This window comes from Hippocampus bargibanti, linkage group LG04 (genome assembly GCF_051943395.1).
Source record: "Hippocampus bargibanti isolate YZ-2025 linkage group LG04, ASM5194339v1, whole genome shotgun sequence".
Lineage (NCBI taxonomy): Eukaryota > Metazoa > Chordata > Actinopteri > Syngnathiformes > Syngnathidae > Hippocampus > Hippocampus bargibanti.
In genome coordinates this window covers 12,763,377-12,783,919 of record NC_142737.1, presented here as the reverse complement: position 1 = coordinate 12,783,919, position 20,543 = coordinate 12,763,377, and the positions used below count along the sequence as shown (strand labels likewise).

Genomic DNA, 20,543 nt, shown 5'->3' with positions numbered 1-20,543 from the left:
TGGTTGTCTCAAACATACTTTTAAGTCCGCCATCATTTGCGAACTCCAGCAGCTGTTCTTCCTCTTGCACAGGCATGCTGGATTCACCTGGTTTGTTGACAAATGGATTGCAGATCCATTCCTTGGCCTTTCGTGGGTCTTTTGTGGCTAGGAAGTAGTGCTCGAACTCTTTTACAAGCAAAGATAGGTGCTCATGCATCTGCTGGGGGAATGAAGGCTCGGGTTTAGTCTCTTCCAAAAACCCTGCCAATGTTTGAAACATGTCAAATACACTGCTATTCACGTGCAGTCGCCACAAATCCAGTTTGGCTTTAAATGCAGCTCCTTCATCAGCCAATTTGAAGACAGTTGTCATTTTCCCTTGAAGTGACAGACTGAGTTCATTGAGCAGGTTGAATATGTCACACAAGTAAGCGAGCTTATTAATTTAGTCTGTTCATTTCTCGTCACGGAAATGCGCTGCAAGCGGTGACTTTTCATTTTTCAAAATAAAACATAGTTTGGATAATAAATAAAATGGAAATTATGTATGGTGGGGTAATTCGCTATACAAACATATTTAACATATTTTCGCATTGTTTTGTTTTTCTTGATACGTCATATCCTGCCTGCCTTTACATGACGTCACATCCTATAACGTCACATCCTATTACGTCACATCCTCTCCGCCTTATATAAATGCTCTCCCAGCGCGTCTATCTTTCTCTTTGCTCTCTGTCTCCCCTCAACCGACCTCACAATGTCCCTGCTGTCTACAAGATTAAAAAAACTTATTCTGTTCAACACCTGGCTTCCTGCTGATTTCACCATCCCACTTCTTACACCCTGAACAGCGATGAACCAGGAACGAACGATTACTTTTAACCCATCAATGTAAATTATTTATTCTTTCTGCGCGGCCCGGTACCAAATGACCCATGAACCGGTAACGGTCTGCGGCCCGGGGGTTAGGGACCTCTGATCTAGAGTACACAACAAATTAATGAATAACTACTTTTTCAAATATGAAGTAAAAAATAATAACTTATATTGTGGTTTACATACGACAATTTAAAATTTTGGTTCGAACTTTACCATGGAAGTTTGAGTTGCTTTCGTGGGCCGAATTAAATAATGTGGTGGACCAGATTTGGCCCCTGGGCCTTGACTTTGAAAGCTCCGGGGCTCTTTTTCATTGTTTGATGCACGGCCATTTTTTCCTTATAAAGATGAAGGGTGTGTGCACTATAATTGTTGTCAGCAAGCCGTGACAAGAATTGCATAAAGGTTTTTCTTCCTTAAGGAAATTTCATACAAAATCTCCAACATCTGTCATATTGTACTTGCATGTATCGGTTTTAACTTTGCGATTGTCCTTCTAACCTTTATTTTATGTCTTTCTGTGGGTATTTATTTTGCCTGAAATGCCCTTTTTTCTGCGCGGATTGGTGAGCCTGCATGAATAATGTCTTTGTACAGTATTCCCAATTTGCCCGTCTACTCGTTGTTTCTCCTTGCCTCCACTCTAATCACCGAAAACAAACAGATCTCGCATGCATGCGCGCGCGCGCGCGCGCGCGTGTGTGTGTGTGTGTGTGTGTGTGCGCGCGCGCGTGTCTGCGTGCATAATATTGTACCCCAATAAGAATGACCCACTAAAAAAAATTAAGCTGAAGGCAAACAGAAGAACCCCATCAACCTCTGAGCTGTATTCTCTCTGAAGCCATCAATCGCCGGACTAAGGCGAGGCTGCATAATGACATTGGGACTGGTGCACTCTAGCTCTGCTGCGAGACATATTAATGTTAGCCACGATGAGTTGACAACCCAATATGGTGTTGTGGGCTTGGGGAAAGGATAGAACGGAACAACACTGCCCTCAAATGGAACTGGGGCTTTACAGCATTTACAGAATCATCTTTGGTGTTGTCATTTATGTCCACCCCTCCCTGTTTGCTTTAGCTTTTCGAATCAGGAAAGTTGCACAATCAGTTATCCATTCAAAATTTAAACATGTTCTTACATTGTTGGATTTGTCATTCTTCGTGGTGGCAAATGGTTCATTTGTCATCATTTAAGAAGTCAAATTAATTCCTGAATTAGAATCAGAAAGCCTTTAATAGTCCCACAATGGGGAAATTTGCAATGTACATCAGCAAAATTGAAAGGGGGGGGCAAAGGTTGTAAAAAGATAAACAAAGTACTCTCTGCACAAAAGAAAATGTCAAAAGGCTGAAATGTACAACTGCACAATAAAGTTTCATAAAAAGAACTGTACATACTGCAAAGTATAAAAGTATATCAAAGTATAAAAAGCATATTTGATATATTCTAACTGTCTTGACTCGACATGAAATGGCTGAGCTATTAACAATGCATCAGTCCAGAGGTTTTTTTTTTGTTTGTTTTTTATATCATGTGTGTTTATTTCGAAGCCTGACAGCAGTCGGGAGAAATGAGCAGCGGTATCTTTCCTTTTTGCGGCTCGGGTGTAACAGTCTATGCCTGAAAGAGCTACCCAGTGATGTCAGGTGGGGCTGGAGGGCTGTAAGGTGGGCAGGAGGTCTGTCCATCATAGTTTTTAGTTTAGCTAGTGTCCGTATGTTGCCATTCTCCTCCAGAGAGAAAAATGTGTGGCTATCTACAGTAACAGTCAATTGACATTGATGTCCCAATTCGCTGACTGCACTCGTTTGTTTTTGCAACAGGAGGATCTTTATCTTTACTTGATATGCATAGTTTCTGATGAAATTAGAAATTGCGATAGATGCTAGCTCAATACGAGGTCAACTGGATTTTGCTCCATTCCTGGAAACAATTGTTTTTGTTGTGAAAGCTCATTTGCGGCAACATGGAACTTTATCATTGGCAGTTACATTCACGATATCAGAAGGCAGGTGCTCCTGAAAATTACTCTATTTTCCGGTGTATAAGCCGCACCCAAAAGCCTTCATATTCTTCAAAAGATGACCATGCGCCGTATACGCAGGTGCGGCTTTTATGTGAAGGAATATTGAGCCGCAACAGGTCTTGAAACTGCTGTCAGAAGCCACCGACTCCATTTTCCCCTCCTCTGTAGAAGAAGTAGTGCATAACAGTCTCGATTGTAGCGCCTTATAATGTGGTGTGCCTTATATTTGGAAAACCTTTATATAGTTTTTTTTCATTCATCAAAGGTGTGCCTTATATATGAAAAAAGTTTACAAATATACCCTTCATTGGGGCCTAATGCTCCGGTGTGCCTTAAACGTACACCCGAAAATATGGTATTTGGGCATTGGCGTAAGCTGTGCGATACGTCAGTTGTGTTCAGCTGGGGATCTCAGCAGGACAGATAATATCCCTTCGCTTACGTACCGTACGCGTCTCATTTGTGATTATGTGAAGCTACTATAGTGCAGACCCGATTACACAGAGCAACAGAAAACAGAAAATTCAAAGCGCTTTGTTCGCAAAAGTTTGGCCAATAAAACCTCCAGTCTAGAGTTCGATCAAGCCAATGGCAATTGGATTCTAAACCGGGCATGTTTAATGTAACAATCTTTAAGGTGTCGGATCGTCAAAATACTCGGGTATTCACCTTTCTTCGTGCTTTCTCGACACCCCTAGAATCTTGGAGCTTCAGCAGAATGGCGACATGGATATCCTCAAACTCAAATGGTGGCCAAAGGACAGCCCATGTGAACTCTACAGCTCGATCCAATCACATCAAAGCAACGCCCTGAACATCCACAGCTTCGCCGGTGTCTTCTGCGTCCTGGCAGCCGGCGTTGTACTTTCCTGTCTCATAGCCATGGTGGAAAGTTGGTGGTCACGGCGGAAGGGATCCAGGGTCCCCTCTAAGGAGGTAAGCAAGGGGCTATGTGACGGGATGAGGTGACATAGTCCGGAAAAGATTCCAGACCTGAGCACAGTCTAGAATCGATTTTAGAATAAGGACAAGGACTGAGAACAGAACGCAATGGTATGAATGACGGATACGTCAAGCGTGGAGACAGTAGAATAAATCGTCATTGGGGGTAAAGACCCAAACCATCCAGAACATTATACAAAATGGGTACATTCATCTTCTTCTGTCATGAAACACTTTTTGCACTCCGACATTGTTCTTCCCAAGAGGTCGATATTAGTTACAAAGCACTTCAGCCAAAAGGAATCTGGAAGATACGTTATCAGCTGTCCTTAAAGTGGAATTGATCTTTTGCACATACTTGTGCGTTTACGACCCGGGGGCCAAATCTTGCCCGCCACATCATTTTATTCGACCCGCGAAAGCAAATCAAACTTATGAAATTCCATTATTATTCCATATAAATTGCAGCAATAATCATTATTTTTACTTCAAATTTGAAAACCAATTATTCATTCATTTGTTGTGCATTCGATATGACATATGTGGAGGGGATAAAACATTCTATGTTTTTAAACACCGGTATTATATAGATATATTCATATTTCAGTGTCAAATGAACTCATTCACTGCTCATTCACATGCAAAAAATGTGTCCAGTCCAATGCCAGGGTTTTTGTCATTGTCACTTGAATTCCAGGACCCACAGAATATTTATTTTTAGTACTAAATAAACATTCAATACAGCATTAGAAACCTTAGAGCCTCTTCTTTCATGTGAACAAAATAGTTAATTCCTAAATTGTATGGGTTTGGAGTTATATGAACTCGAAATGAGGGCAGCTGTCCAAAATACAATGCAATACATACATATTGGTTTATATGGTGCTTGAACAACAGCTGAAGCTGCAACAAAGTGCTAACATCATGGAAAAAGGGAAATGCTTCCCCCTTGTAGAAAAGAAAAAAACATTGCCATAGGCCATGGCCCGCGCTTTATTGGCACCCAAGCATGAAAAAACAAAACCCGAACAAATTCGGGAATGGCGCTCTCCATCATATTTTCAATTCCCGAATAAATGTGTGAATGGCAGTGAATGAGTTAAGTTTTCAGGAGAAGACTCTTTAGTATGGTCCAGGTGGTCTATTTTTAGTGTACAAACACATTAACCTGGGTTGTTTCCTCAAAGCTTTATTCATACTCAATTGAATGCCGTTCCCAGCTTCAAAATGTAGCGAGAACAGTTACCATTTTCAGCGGTAGTAAGCGAGCCATTTAATTTAATTCCACCGTGAACAGAGGATGCTGATATTGTTAAAAGCTACAACAAACAGCCCCGGGCTCTTTTTTTTTCAGAAACGTTGCAATTTTCCCTGACCACAGAAGAGTCCAAACTAGTGACTCGTGATTATGAAACATGGATATTTACACCGCTGGCGCTCTTTTCTAAAAACAGCTGCACCTTGTAAATTAGCAGAAGCCCCCTTTTGTGTTTTATCACCAGCAGGCCGATCAATTGAGTCAATCAAGGTGTTTTTTTCATGATAGAAACCCTGCAGTACTGCTAATGTAGAATCTTTCTTTGCTCCACTGGAGATGAGAACGGCGCGTTAAAAAAAATCAACAACAAAAACACTAAACAAAAGCCTATTGGCAACAGCTTTACTCACTGTTCCATTAATAGATTAAAATCACACAACCGTGGGTCACTTTTCCCAACCATTAGCATTCATCGCATCCAATCTTTTCCTTTTATCTGGCTAATCTCATCTCTCTGCACTCCCAAGTACAAGGGGGTCCAATATTTCAGTCAATGACTTTAATCGCAACCGCGAATGTCATAATTCAGAACACGCCGCAGATGAACCGAAGCAAATGCAATTAGAGGTGAAATCATTTTTGGGCAATTATCCGGAAGGCAATTAAGAACACGTTCCTAACACTTCGGAAACGCGCTTGAAGTAAGGCATTTAAGAAGATAAGCATCTGAAAATAACTGTGAAGGTAAATTGAGTGTTATAGGTGGTGGAGGTACAAGTGAGTTGCTCATTAGCATTTCCGAAATTGCTTTGGGGACCCCGAACCACCTACTTCAGCACCTTCAGTGGTAATGAATGTATTGTGTCGACGATCTTTTGTTTAACAAGGGATGGATATTTTAGTCAAATGGATGTTTTGTTGACACACCTCTTTGGCCCATTTGATTGTCAAGTTCTTCCTGTTCTTTCTGTTGATTCCTCGGAACTCCTCTGCATACTCAAGAAGGACCTGAACTTCACACACACACACACACCCCTCCTCAATGTCAGAGAAGCACTTACAAAATGGCAACACGCTTGACAGCAGGCTGATGGCAGTTTAGACCCCCCAAGCCCCCTCTTCTCATCCCGATGTTACGACTCCATAATTCCATTATGTACTGTCTTATTGCTTCAGTAAATCAAGTTAAACAAATTAAATAATTAGCCCGCATGCCCCCTGCTCATTACTTAGACATCGACTATGACTGGGACACGTACATTATGTTCCATTTGGAAGAAGAGACCGAGTACTAAATCCAAAAGAATTAAGACAAATTGTTTGTACGGTGTGATTCCCCATAAAATATCTAATGAATTGTAATGCAAGGTTAGAGTGCACAACTTTGTAAATGCGGATTATTAGTTGAGACTGTATTCAGACTGTTTACTCTCTAGCTAGCTATCTTGCGAGCTAGCGATTTTCTATCTATTTGCTACTATTAGCCCCCTATTGGCTAACTAGCTAGCTTTCTATCTACAGTATTGGAGTTACTTCCGAGTTGAGTGAACGCTGGAGTGTGTGGCTGCCACTGCTCACCCACAGTAAAACTTATCCTGTGACTGTAAAATTGCCTTGAGAGTTTTGAAAGGCGTTTATAAATGAAATGTATTATTATTATTATTATTATTATTTAGTTTAGGTCAAGTGTGAATATTAGGATCTGATCTTGTGAAACAACGGGCCAAGATCATTTGAAGGTAAAAAGAATTAAAGCGATGACATTTGAAATGTTTATTTTATTTCTTTTTTTTATTGGACAGCTTTTGTTCCCATTTTTTTCAATTGTCATGTGAACGCAAAGTGAACCAAATCAGAGTAACTGAACACTACCTAAGAAAACAACATCCATCTCAGAATGCTACTAGGTCTCATCATTGTGATCAAACACTGTCGAAAATAAACATGTATGATTCAAACCTTTACCAGAAAACCTTAAAGGACAACCGACACCTCCGGACAAGTTGTGTCCATAATTTGTCAAATCACTTCAAATGACTTCTATTGAGCACATTTTACAAAGATTCCACCGCATGTAGCTATATATTACGTTTTAAGACTCACGCTGAATATTCAGGAAGTCATGTTTTCGAGTTGATGACGATGCCTGACGTGACGTCACGTCAGGAACGCCCCTGAACGAGAAAGTGACACACAATGCATTTTGGGTACTTTGTTTGGTCTGAAAACATCATGTTGATCCGTGTTGAAGGCGAAATTAGAAGGAAAAACACATAAATAATGTTATGGTGAATTGTTGTGTGTTGCACCAACACTACCAATTGCGGTAACACCATACAGAAGTTGACACAAATTCCCAGCAGACAAATCAGCCCATTTCCAACGGAGCTCGGGTCCCATCTTGTGCATTTTTTGGGACGCTACATTGGAGTCCAGACGGCTCGAATTGATACGGAAGGACTTCTTTAATCGATTGCAAACATTTATGCTTTCCTCTTCAGAACTATTTGACTCATATTCACAACTGGATGAGTAACACGAAAGCATCTTCTCCGAATCTGAACTCTCTTAAGCCATTGTTTTGATTCTGGAGCATCCTGGCGTGACGTCACGAACAAGGGGGCGGGTCCTTCTGAAACTCGCCATTTCCGAGGTCATTTTGTAGCAGTTTTGGGACACTTTTAGTCATTTTTATTGGTGTTTTGCATTTGACTAAAATATCAGCCTGTGTGTTTTGTGTATTTTAGATGCTAAGAAACGTTTTGCTGATGTCAGTTGGGAAACGAAAAAATGGTGTCGGTTGTCCTTTATAGAGGCCTAAACCTTTTCTAAGTTTCCAAAATCAATCAAAAGCTATTATTCCAAAATCTTACAAATCTCATAGCCACAAGAAACAATGTTGGTATTAGTTTATTTGTAGCTGTTTTAGATGGTTTGACAAATCAATAACCAATGTGAATTTTGATCTTATGTCAATCGAAAACGTTTTTTTTTTTTTTTTTTTTTTTTTTGTTAGAAGCAAAAATGGACTCCCGAGATTCTACATAATGCATCACTTGGCCAGTGTATCCATTCCTGACCAATTTTGTCCATGGCACAAGCCAATAACCGACCCTTTTCCCCCCTTTCACCCCCTAGCAGCCCCCTACTGAAGTTCCCTGCTCAGTTACTAGCTTTAATCTGTCATTCAGACCAGTAGTCATGTTAGCCACTGAGCACTACAAAGACACTCGGCCTTCATCTGAACTAAAATTATGTTCACCCCATCCCCCACCACCACCAACCAATCATGCCCCAAAACCCACGCGCACCCCCTACCCGTGAGTTTCAATGAAAAATCAGCCCCCGACTGAGCGCAGGAGAGAGTTGCAACGTGAACAGGATGGGCAGCAGAGATTTGTGAGGATGACAGAGGCTTTGATTAGAATTCTAGGTCAAGGTTTGGCATTTCATTGTCATCACAGACAATGTAAAATCGTTACTATTGATACATTTGGCCCCCAAGCACATACACACGTAACAAATTGAATTTGAAATGAATCACCCAGATGTCCGGCGGAGCAAGCTGACATCAAAGTATTTTCATAACCACTTTGGTGTTACCATGACATTGATGTCATTAACTTAGTCAGCCATGTTTGGTTTTGATAGTTGACCCCTGACATTTAGCTTCGACCTTTTTGGTGCAGTGATCCATTGATTGCTTTTTTCGGACCATTGATTACTTGCCACTGTAGCTTAAAATTGTGATTATTCAAGCAGTTTGAGGACAAAAATATTGTGAAATCATCATGCCTGACACCCGCCTTTCAAATGTGATTACTTTTAGTCCCACTGTAGTTTGAACAATTCTAATTTAACTTGAAGACAGCTTGATAGATAAATCACAAGTCGCATTTTATCTCCCTGAGAACGCTGGCATATCATTTGGCCAGTAGATTTATTCTCGTTTGTTTAACGTCACCCATCCTCTTAAAGTTAAACTGTGACACGCTCAATTTAAGTGATGAACTCGTTGGCCTCCTGCAATCTCAGTAAACGTATGTGCCACTTCAGCCCACCATTCCCACCATTCCTGCCGATGTGTTCTTTTTTAAGCTTCACATAAAACAGAACTGTTGGGTTCCTCATTTGTTTATTTTTTTGTGGGATCTGGGGGAGGGCTGGATATAAAGTATATTGGCACATAGAGTTCACTCTTGGCATGAGAATTCCACAGCGGTGAACTTACTGTGTATGCATAATAGCACACAGTGTGGCTGAAGGTCATTGTTGTTCAAAGCAGGAGATTCAGGAAAGCCCAAGTTCACGCAAATAGCTTTGAGTATAATTGCCTAACATAAACCCCTCAGAGAGCTAAAGTTGCAATTCACACCTAAAAACGGTCATGTAATATTTCTAACTTTAGGTGTCGTTGCACTTTGTTATGCTAGCAAGCTTAGCTAGCTAAGCTAATGAAGCAGCCTGATGATATCCTCATTGGTTTGCATTTGGCTACTTTGTGAGTAGGTTTTTGTGGTTGTTTTTTTTTTTTTTTTTTTTTTTTGCTTTAAATTCCTTCTGGTTTGGTTGATACTTAAAAGAAAGCTTGAAGCCACATGCAAGGATTTTTTTAAAATTCTTTTCGATCACTTTTTCTTTTCAAATTTACAATACAGTACAATACATACAATATGTATTGATTTATATAGCTCTTTAGCAACAGCTGAAGCTGTAACAAAGCGCTTAACATGGACAGCTATCATACACAGCTATCATACACAGGAAATAAAGCAGTAACAATGATAGTAGAAAGTACCAGGGATTGAAACCAACCAAGATCAAGTCAGAATCATTCAGAGTCGAATGCCAAAGAGTTTTGAGACGGGTTAATTTAAGGTGAAGAATTTAGTAGTGGTAAATGAACTACCAAACCATTCAAGTTGAAAGAATTCACTGTACGAGGCTGGTATCTCGTTTTCAAGGGGGAAAGAGATTTCTCGGTAAATCTAAGGGGAGATAGAGCGCAAGGCAAAATAAACAATAAGGTATTACCACTTTAAATGTTTTTGGTGTTTTTTTATGTCCTCTGGTAATCTTAGTCGCTTCAGATATTTCCCAAGTTGCCTGGAAATGACGACAGGCACACACACACACAAACACACACACACATAAGCGGCCTCACCTCTTCAATCATTCTGCCTTGTGTTGAGTAAAATGAATGCGCTCAAATCTTTGCCAAGTATACCATAAACATTCATAAATCCCCTGCGGATTTTGACCCTTATGCGTTCCATCAAGTTTGTTGTACACTCAATAAAACATTCTCATATACTGTACTTCCATTCACTTATGATCATGCTCAACCAAAATCCCTTCCGCCCAAAGAAACTGCATCCCAATAGGTGACACGCACGCGCCCGCTCTGCACCGATTAATCGTCGACCAATCCGTGGCTGTGTTTCTTGTTTCGTCTGCATTCTCTTTAAAACATTCCTCCGCATACAGTCCCTTGACATGCATAATGTCTGCTGCAGTGTTGTCCTTTTTATCTGTGTCTGTGCTATATGATTCTCTGTGGAATGGCCTACATTGTCATATCCAGACATTAATCTTGGTTTGTTAGCCGCAGGGTTTATACAACTCACCCACACGATGCAATACACCTGAATTTAGAGTGTGGATTTCACTTGCAGGCAAAAAAAAGATCCTATCTTACATCCTGGTTTTGCTCTAAATGCTGATGTCAATAATATAGTTAGTCGGAATGAACTCATTCATGCACAAATAATGACAACCTGTAGCCTGATAAAGTGTCCGCTGTAGTAACGATGTCCCTGTAAGGATTGAAGATGGGAACATTTAGCCTGATTTACTTACTTGAGTGGTATTCAATTCGGAACGCCTCTTTGTCATATCAATAAAAATAAGGCAGGTCAAAAGGAATGTAGCTCAACATTTCAGATGTCATTTTTTGTTGATAAATTTATTGAGACTGAATCAATAGTGGGACTCTGAGTTGCACAAATCCAGTGGTACCAGTTGACTTAGTTGCTTCAACATGAGATTAACTCATTCACTGCCAGACGATGTGCAAAAAAACGTGTCCACTCCAGTGCCAGGGTTTTTGTCATTGTCACTGAAATTGCAGGCCCCACAAAATATTGAGTTTTAGGACGACATAAACATTCAATACAGTGTAGGAAACCTTAGATTCTCTTCTTTCATAAGAAATAAAGAGTTAATTATATGGGTCTGGAGTTATATGAGCTTGAAATGAGGGTGGCTGTCCAAAATACAATGCAATATATACATATTGATTTATATAGCACTTTAACAGTAGCTGAAGCTGGAACAAAACACTAATGTGAAAAAAAGGGAAATTCTGCCACCTTGTGGAAGAAAAGAAATTGCCAGAGGTCTGGCCAGCGCTTTATTGGGACCACAGCAAAAAAGACCAAAGCGCAAACAAATTTGGGAATGGCGCTCTACGTCATATTTTCAATTTCCGAATAAATTCGGGAAAGGGTGTGAATGAGTTAATCATCGATCAATGCTACACTTTGATATTTGCTGTCAATTTTAACAATTGGTTATTCAATTGGAAGCAGATCACTTATTATGCCCATTTCTATTACAAAAACAAAACAATTTATGGCCAAACACTACTATTGTCACGGTTTGCGAGGTGGTGATGGCTGTTGTGGATCCCAAAAAAGCAGGCAGGAGGGAGCAGCAGGTTGTATTTGACAAATTGTATTAAAATAAAGTCAGCAGGAACAAAATCTAAAACATCAAAATCATCTGAACAGAAAAATACAAAGTATCAAAGAAAACCAAGAGTAAAAGTCTGCCAAGATGAAACAAACTTGACAGGGTGCAGAAAACACATGCACATCATACAATGCACTGAATGCACTGCACAATGCATCCACAATGCAATGACCCGACACCGAATGGTCGTGCCGGGAGTCCTTTTGACTGCCACAGATTGGAACGACCAACACCAGCCCGGCTGCAGGCAGGGCCGACAGCGCTACCCGTTGGTCGCCAATCAGAACGTGGCAGTCTGCCACTGATCGGGACGACCAGCACCTGTGCAGGTGCAGGCGGGGCCGACAGCGCCACCCGTTGGTCACCAACCAGATCATGACAATTATTGGGTCACCTGAGTCAAAGATTAACTCATTCACTGCCATTCCCGAATTTATTTGGGAATTTCTTGCAAGGGGGTGGGGGCGATAATGCACTGTTCAGACCTCTGGCAATATTTTCCCTCCAACAAGCGGGCAGCATTTGCCTTTTGTTCAGTTGCCCTCATTTCAAGCTCAGATAACTGCAGACCCATATAACTTAGAAAATAACTATTTTTCTGATGAAAGAAGAGATTCTATGGTTTCTTACACTAAATTGAATGTTTATATCGTATGAAAACTCAATATTCTGTGAGTCCTGCAATTTGAGTGAAAATGACAAAAACCTTGGCACTGGAGTGAACACATTTTTGCCCATCGTCTGGCAATGAATTAGTTAATTATCCTTATCACAGATATTTTTCTTTTTGTGTTTTATTGGTTCGATTAAGTGTTTCGAAATGCAGCATTATATCCAAATTAGGTTTTGGAGAAAAATGGCATTATATTACATCCAGGACCCATTTCATGTTTTATGTATTTGGCCTTTTAAATGTTTGATAGATTCTGAAGGAGTTCTGGCACAGGAGTAAATAAAAGTATCCCTTGATTTTCATTAAATGTGGCGGTCAGAACTCCTCCATAATTTCAACATCAATGGTTATGACCTTGTCTGATATTTCATGTCGATTTAGCATGAGCAGTACAGGTGTTCTTCGTTTTGACCAAATCAATGCATTTGGTTCGTTTAAGAAATTAGAATTTGACTTATTGCTTGTCTGCTCATCCTAACTCTGGAATGATCTGTTTCAAAGTGGGCTCAAAACTCTCATATTACCTTTTATTTGTTGTTGTTGTTGTTTTTTTTTTTTGTAGATAAGTACTCTGTTTTGAGGGATGTAGCGGGCGAGGGGAGAGAGAGACACAGAGAGCAATACAAAATGCCATTTAAACATCTCCCCTTTCCAGGTACATAACGACTGTGTGAATGTCTCTCTGAGGACACGACACAGGTCGAGCTGCTTCGCTGCGTGAACTGACTGACTGCCGTGTCTCTCTTCTCGCTCAACCCCCCCCCCCCCCTTTCCCTCCCGTCTGTTTTTTTTCTCCTGTTGACGTCTCTTTGCCACCTTATCATCCTCCCGTCTGCCTGATCTCATCTGTCACTCATTCCCTTCTTTGTCTTGCGCCCGCCGCCATGGTGCTTGTCTTTGGACTTTTTTTATATTGTGTTTAAAATCCCATCGCTCTACTTGCATGCAAACAAAAACCCATTTGCGCAAATCCCTTTTTTGACTCGTCAACCCCCCTACACCCGCCCCTCGCTCTACGCATGCCACTACACACCAGAAGCAGGCAGATGACCCATCTGCTAGGCAAGCCGCCAATCCCTGTCCTCACACCACCAATGAGCACCCTCTAGCTCTGGGCGCCCAGATCCAGAACCAGACCTTAAACACTTCCAACGCCACGGTTCCAGCCTCCACCCGTTACCAACCCCCGGCATGCTGCGACATTCCCTGCGCCTTGATCGTGCAGCACTCCTACGAACCCAACAACCCCTCCGAGCACGCCCCTAAAATGCGAATGACCACCTTCACCACCTCGCCCCCGACTCCAAGGTTATACATACAGTAGAAGTCAGAACGTGGTTGCCGAACAGCATGATGGAATTGGTTCAAAGCAAATGATCGGCATGTGTTGATCAGACAAGCAAGCATTTTCTTCGCTGTGGTTGTTGTGTGTGTTTGTGTCATGTGGCCTTTTCTTGCCTTTTGAGAAGCCGGAGATTCCAAATAGCGCAGCACTCGTCACGTGCCATGCGACACTTTTGCACAAAAGTAGTTGATTCACCAAAGTGATGCCTTTGCTTTGTAACAAATATGAGATATGACTGCCGTTGATGTACACTAGGTGAAGTGTGACTATGGCAGAACGTCCCACAGTGCTTTCCATCGTCCCTCCCTGTAGTCCCTTTCTGTCTCGCCAATGTCCCCGCCAAACCCCCTACAGCAGAGGTCAGATAATGATTCACGTTTCTTTCGTACGTCCCTTCGTTTTGTGATCCAACTGATTCTTGACTTACTGGTTGGCATACCTGATAGACCCCTTTGTCGTCATTGTCCACTGTGTATATGATAGTGGCAGGAAAAGCATTCCTGCCCTACCCTCCTCTCCTTCCCCCCCAACCGCTCCTTCCTTAGATGGCAACAGAGTGTTCCACAGTCAGTCCACCAGCTTCAAACGGAAGGGCTCAAGCCCTTTCCAGAATTTCTTTGACCCACAGGACACGGTCAGTAAATTTGTTTTAAAGCCCCACTCATGCATCCACTTTCCTCAAAACTTTCCTATTACCATATTTTATTTTATTTTTACCTTGCAGTACTTCCACGGTGCCCTTAATCACCCCCTAAAACAATGTGACACCCCGCACTTTCCTCCAATGAACTGTGAGCTTTAGCTCACAGAGAATTATTCCCCTGCTTCCCCTGTCCTGCTTTTAAGCAAACTGCACCATCCCGCCAACACTCCGTCCAACTGTCCGGCAAAAGCATGAAACACCTCGCACTTGAATGTCACCATCCCTAGGACTTGTGATCAAGTTTTGTGTGTGTGTGTACATGCATAGAGATTTACATTGTGGGTTTTTTTTAAGTTTCATTTAATGCATACAGCCTTTGACTGAAAGCTACAGTGCAACCTCCAAAGTTGAACGATTCCATCATAGGGTTTGATTTCCAAGTCCTTCTTGTTTGAAAAAACTGGATCAAAAAACATTGACTCGTTCAACAGCTGATGTTTATGCAGTATGATCGACCATAAGACATCCTGCGAAAAGTGCCCTAAAGACGTCGATACATGTTGTGATGTGAAAAAAGTTCTTGTTATTGTACAGTTGTTTCCCTCTGCGTTATTTGACAGACTTGCTTATCACCTTGAAGGATGGAAAAGTTTAATTTCACTCCACCGTCCTCGTTCTACACCACCAGTTCTCTGGTGAAGTGAGTAAGAATATTTTAAAATATCAGAAACTTCTCTGTCGATTGCAAGCAATGCCGAAAATAGGTGAGACGCGACGAGTAGACTTCAAACTTTAAATGACGATGCTACTATTTAGTTGAACCACTATTGTGTAATGTATAATGTACCAGATTTTCCAGTATATAAGGCACACCGGGGTCCAAGCCACACCCCCAATGAATGGTGTATTTTCATCCTTTTTCCATATATAAGGCGCACCCGCAGTATAAGGCAATGAATGAAAAATGTTTTTCAAATTTAATAGATAAATATATAACAGTTTTCCCAATATAAGGCACACCCACATTATTAGGCGCTACAGTAGAGACTGGGGTTCCGTACTACTTCTTCTGCAGGGGTAAAATTGAGTTGGTTGCTGCTGACAGTACTTGCAATACCTGTTGTGGCTCAATGTGACTTCACATATATGACACACCTGCGTATAAGGCGCAGGGCCATCTTTGGAAGAAAATCAAGCCTTTTGGGTGCACATTATACACCGGAAAATACGGTATTTGTTTTAGATTTTTGAAAATAATTTGTGGCTTGATGACGTATAATTTATGACTTCCGTTTTGGGTGCTGTGAGGCAACACACAAGCGTCACACAAGTCAATCCTTCATATTCGCAAAAAGTGACACCAGAATTTGTCACGATTTGCAAGGTGATGGTGGACCCCAAAAAAGCAGGCGGGAGGGAGGAGCAGGGTGTATTGGAGTAAAAGAGTTGGGAGTAAAAGAAGCTATTTTCATAAAACAGCAAAATCCTTCACTAAACTGCCATGGTTGGGCGAGGTTCAATTTGGATCGTTCGTACAACAGTCTGCTTAGGCTACATAGGCTTAGTTATGCTGATGAGGTGATACCAGATCAAATCGGGCAATCAGGCCAGTCGTAGACCTCATACTCAGGCAGGACAATAGAAGTAATCAGTAAGGACAATATAAGTAATTTGTGGAGCCGCGGGGACCAATCATAACAGAGTCCAGCACCGCCACGACAGTAGGGATATGTACAGGGCCAAAACTACCAGTAAGTCTATAGTTCGCTGACGAAGCATCTTGGATAAGAAGCGAAATGTCCGACACCTACAAAGAAGTACAGATGACGGCTGAAGAAACCTTTTCATCGATAAATAATGTTGGCTAGAACTAAATCTCAAGCAACAAGGTCATAAGAACAAAAATAGTCCAAAGTAACAAACAAAACCATGACTGAAAAATGAGTGAGAACAAAGCAAACCAGACAAGATGAAACAAACCTGACAGGGTGAAATAAACAATGACCCGACACTGAGTTAACTGCCACTGATTAAAATGACTAATAGCTATGCAGCTGGAGGCGGGACCCTACAGTGCCACCCGTTGGTGAAAAACCAAAATGTGACAGAATTGCGTGATTTAAATTTTTAGGAATATTTTCTTTTCAAGATCAGACTAAAATCGGAGAGTTTAACTTTGGAGGTTCCACCATATATCCTATGATGCAATAAATCAATAAGTCATCAAAGATGATGCAATTCGTCCAAGCGATTAGGAATTCCCATGAAAATGAGACATTGGTCTCAATGAGAATTCTGTCATTGAGTGTAAAGGGTTCCTTTCCATTTAATCATCGTATCGGTGTTATAAAGGCTTGGGGATGCTGTATGCAGTTGGTGTTCACGCTGGAATCGCAAAGCACACAAGCGTCATTCCGGATTCTGCACTCCCTTTGAGACTTTGTATTGTTTGTATGTTCCTATCTCAATATCCTGACCGTGGTTATCCCTCCTCCCTCCATCTTTCCCTTCCTCTTCTTCTTCAACCCCTCATCACATCAACGTTCATCCTCCACCTAACGATGGTCATTTCCTATCCTCCCAAATCGTGTCAATGGCACCTTGCGCTCATTTGCTCTTCCCCTTTTTTGCAACAACCAACTGCAAACTTCCTCTCACGATTATTTCTCCACTTCACCTTATCAATCCTATTGTTTTTCTATTTCTTTGGAAATGTTTTTTAAATATCGAAAATGCATTCTACATACCTTTCTTTGTTTCTTATCCCTGGACTCTTTTCGGACCATCAACCGTCACGGCCTTCTGTTCTCCACCATCCCCTGCCCCCTCACTCCCTCTTCACCCTGCAGGACGATAAGGAGATCGACTTGGAACACCTACACCGCCGGGTTAACAGCCTGTGCACAGAGGATGAAAGCCCCCACAAGCAATTCTCCACCTCTTCCGTCGATCTGACGCCCCTCGACATGGACGCGCTGCCCTCTGCCCGCCAAGCCCTGGAGCAGATAAGCGACTTCCGTAACACGCACATCACCACCACCACCTTCATTCCCGAGCAGATCCAGACCCTCAGCCGCAGCTTGTCCGCCAAAGCCGCCGCCGGGTTTTCGGCTGGCTTCGCTGGCAGCGGCGCCGGCGGCGTCCACCAGGACCACCGGACTGGCGGGGTCGGCCCTTTTAGGCAGAGGGCGCCCAACGGCGGTTTCTTTCGCAGCCCCATTAAAACAATGTCCTCCATCCCCTACCAGCCCACAGGTCCCGGGCCCAACTTTGGATATGGCAATGACCCAGATAGAGGTACATCCATCTAAGTGCTTGTTTCGGGGTGATTTGGTAAAGAAGAGTCAAGGGGGGTCATGGGTGAGGGGGGGCATCCAACAATGCGAAGGGAAAGAGCCGCCGCATAGACACTTATGTACATAGTCATTTTTCAGTTTTCAGTCTTTCCTTGGAAGATTCCATTTTGTATGGGGAGAAGGGGTGGGTGGTTCTGATCGGACATCCGGTAAAGGTGCAAATGGGAGAGGGTCAATAATCAAATGAGATTTTTGCTTTCTTGGTGTTATTCTTGTGCTTGCTCGGGACTGTTCTTTTCCTGGGAAGAGTCAGATTTGTTTTTGTTTTTTTCATTTTTGTGCCCCGAAAATGAGAACTGCAAGTCTGAAAATGTCCCAAAAAAAATTTCTGTATCGCTCTCCTGCACTCCAGCTGGACCTTGGTTGTGGTCTACTCATGAAACCACAAAACATATACAATCGGTGTGCCAATCCCCAGAGTATTCCGGTCGAACTCAGACGCAGGATTTATCTAGAACTCGGTGTCCATGCTTAAGTATTTCCCTCTTACTTTTCAAATGCCCGCTCATGTCTTAAAATGATGTCACCACGGCAGATCAGCGGGAAGCGAAAACTGAACAAGGTGAACTGGTGAACTTCTTTTCAACTGCCCAAATCTTCACAACGCTGTACAAAAACAAAAAAAATATCCGGCCTATCGGTGTGTCGGCCCGAAAACAAACTTGTCCATTCTTTGATGCACATTGCAGACGCTTTGTGAACCCCACTGCACTGCACCAGTGCCCACAGATCTGTAAGTGATTGTATGAGCAGATGACCTTTTTATTTTTTATTTTTATTTTTAATTTTCCTCACACATGGTACTGTACTATCAGCTTTTCAAGTCGTGGTGGGACCTTTTCATCAAACTTTTCAGAAAGGTAATAAAGCGGAATAAAAAAAAGACAAAAAATATACAGTATATATATAAAAGAAGTGATTTCAATGCTTATTATATGTCTTTTTATGAGATTTGTTTTCAAAAAAATATTTTAACACGTGGAATGTGTTTTTGGTTAGGAAATACCCCCCGCCCCCTCCAAAAAAAAAATCATTGTTCTATGCTGTCTAATTGTTTGATCTGCTTAACTAAGTGCTGTAGTCCCTGTTTTTGCTCCATGCGTCATTCAAATCTCACATTTATATTTTTTAGCTTTTGGTCACCATAGCGACTTAAAGCGTCACCCTCTAGGGGTCATGTCTTCAAATGTCATTCTTGTGTTCGAGTCCCATGATTGATTTGTTATCAACATTGAGTAGTAAAATGGTTTTAGTGTTGAGAAGAGGCCACCGCAACAGCATTTTCAGAACAAGCCTTATTCGCCAACTAAGTCGCTTTTACCCCCTTTTCCAACAAATGTCCTAGCGTAGTGGATAACACAGAAGAGCAGATGCGTTTGGAATTTTTTTTTTTCTTGTCACATCAAATGTACTGTTTTTTGATGACTTGTTTTAAAAGTGCCAATTAATTCCAACAAGACCATTAAGGTGCATTTAAGTGACGATAGGCGGGCGGTGTACATAAAAAGCACTTTGGGGGGGTAGGGGGGTGGTGGAGTTTGGTTGGTTCAATTGGAAGCCAAGCGGTTTCCATTGACACTTAAGAATTAAAAGTGTTCTCGTTGTTTTGAGCAAGTTTTCAGTTTATCTTTAAGAACTAAAAAGGTTGTGCATAGAGAACTCAAGCCACGGTGTTTAGAAACAAGAATTCTTAGCTATTCTTTTCTTATCTTGTTAGGCTGCAGTGTGGCTACTGAATGGTAAAATAGGACACAGACATTTATCAAAGTTTTATTTAGTCAAAATCAAAGACGTTATTAATGGGAGGGGGGGGAAATGTATATTTTACATGTTAATGCTATTTTTGTTAAACAAAAAGGAAAGAATCATAACAAGCTGTTTTATTAAGTTGTTGATGTTTTTCATCTTCCAACAGAGTGTCCTAAACTTTAACCAACTGAGGTCCGAAGAGAATTTCTCTTATTTAAATGAATTCCCTTTACATTAATGTCAATAGACTTCAACGTGATTGATTAATTAATCGTAGTTTACAGACAGAAAATTGACTGAAAGATCCATTTTGGGACCCAATGCAAAGTTTGGGAAACCCTGCCTTACATGATCAGCATAATCTCATACTTATAAAGCTTTTTTGCACGCAGTCTTCTCAGTTCATCTGATTTTTATTTTTTTCTGTCTAAATAACAAAAATTGGCAAGTTTTGTATTGATGGAAAAGAAGCATGCACAAACTTGCTCCTGATGCAGTCTGTCATCATTTTTCTTGGGTTTTTAATTTCACATATAGAACTGCAGATTTTACTTGATAATTTTCCAAATGTAGAATGACAACAACAACTAAAAAAGAAAATATGGTGTACAGTATTTAAGATAGGCCTATTTTGTTTATGTGTTGCATATTATTCAAAAACTGAACAAACCGGAGGCCTCTGTTCCAGGTGGCAAAGCTTTCTGTGTATAATTTGTCTAATAAACAGGTTTTCTACAGTGTGGTGTTTTTCTTCTTTCTTTCCGTTGTTTTTAGGGGGTGTTGCAAATTTTTGAAAAGCCATATACAGTACCGCTTGATATCCTAAAACTGGAGGTATGTAAGGATTTAGCCACCAGATGTCAGCAAAGGCAAGTATACCAAATTCTAAGTTATAGTACAACAGATTTTCTTTTTGGCATGTGTGGAACTGCCC

General features: G+C 41.3%; 1 protein-coding gene across 7 annotated transcripts in view; it reads left to right on the top strand.

Annotated features, from left to right (window-relative positions):
* grid2 (glutamate receptor, ionotropic, delta 2) overlaps positions 1–20,324 on the top strand; it is a 493,088-nt gene extending 472,764 nt beyond the window's left edge. For 2 of the 7 annotated variants that reach the window (XM_088994116.1, XM_088994120.1), the window contains 2 exons: positions 3,589–3,826; positions 17,354–20,324. In XM_088994116.1, the coding sequence (XP_088850242.1) occupies positions 3,589–3,826; positions 17,354–17,815 (700 nt within the window). In that variant the 3' untranslated portion in view covers positions 17,816–20,324. Of the gene's footprint in view, positions 1–3,588; positions 3,827–13,078; positions 13,531–13,552; positions 14,496–17,353 lie in introns of those variants that run through there. The other 5 variants (XR_016114686.1, XM_088994119.1, XM_088994118.1 and 2 more) reach the window with 5 other exon arrangements.
* Positions 20,325–20,543: the final 219 nt, after the last annotated feature.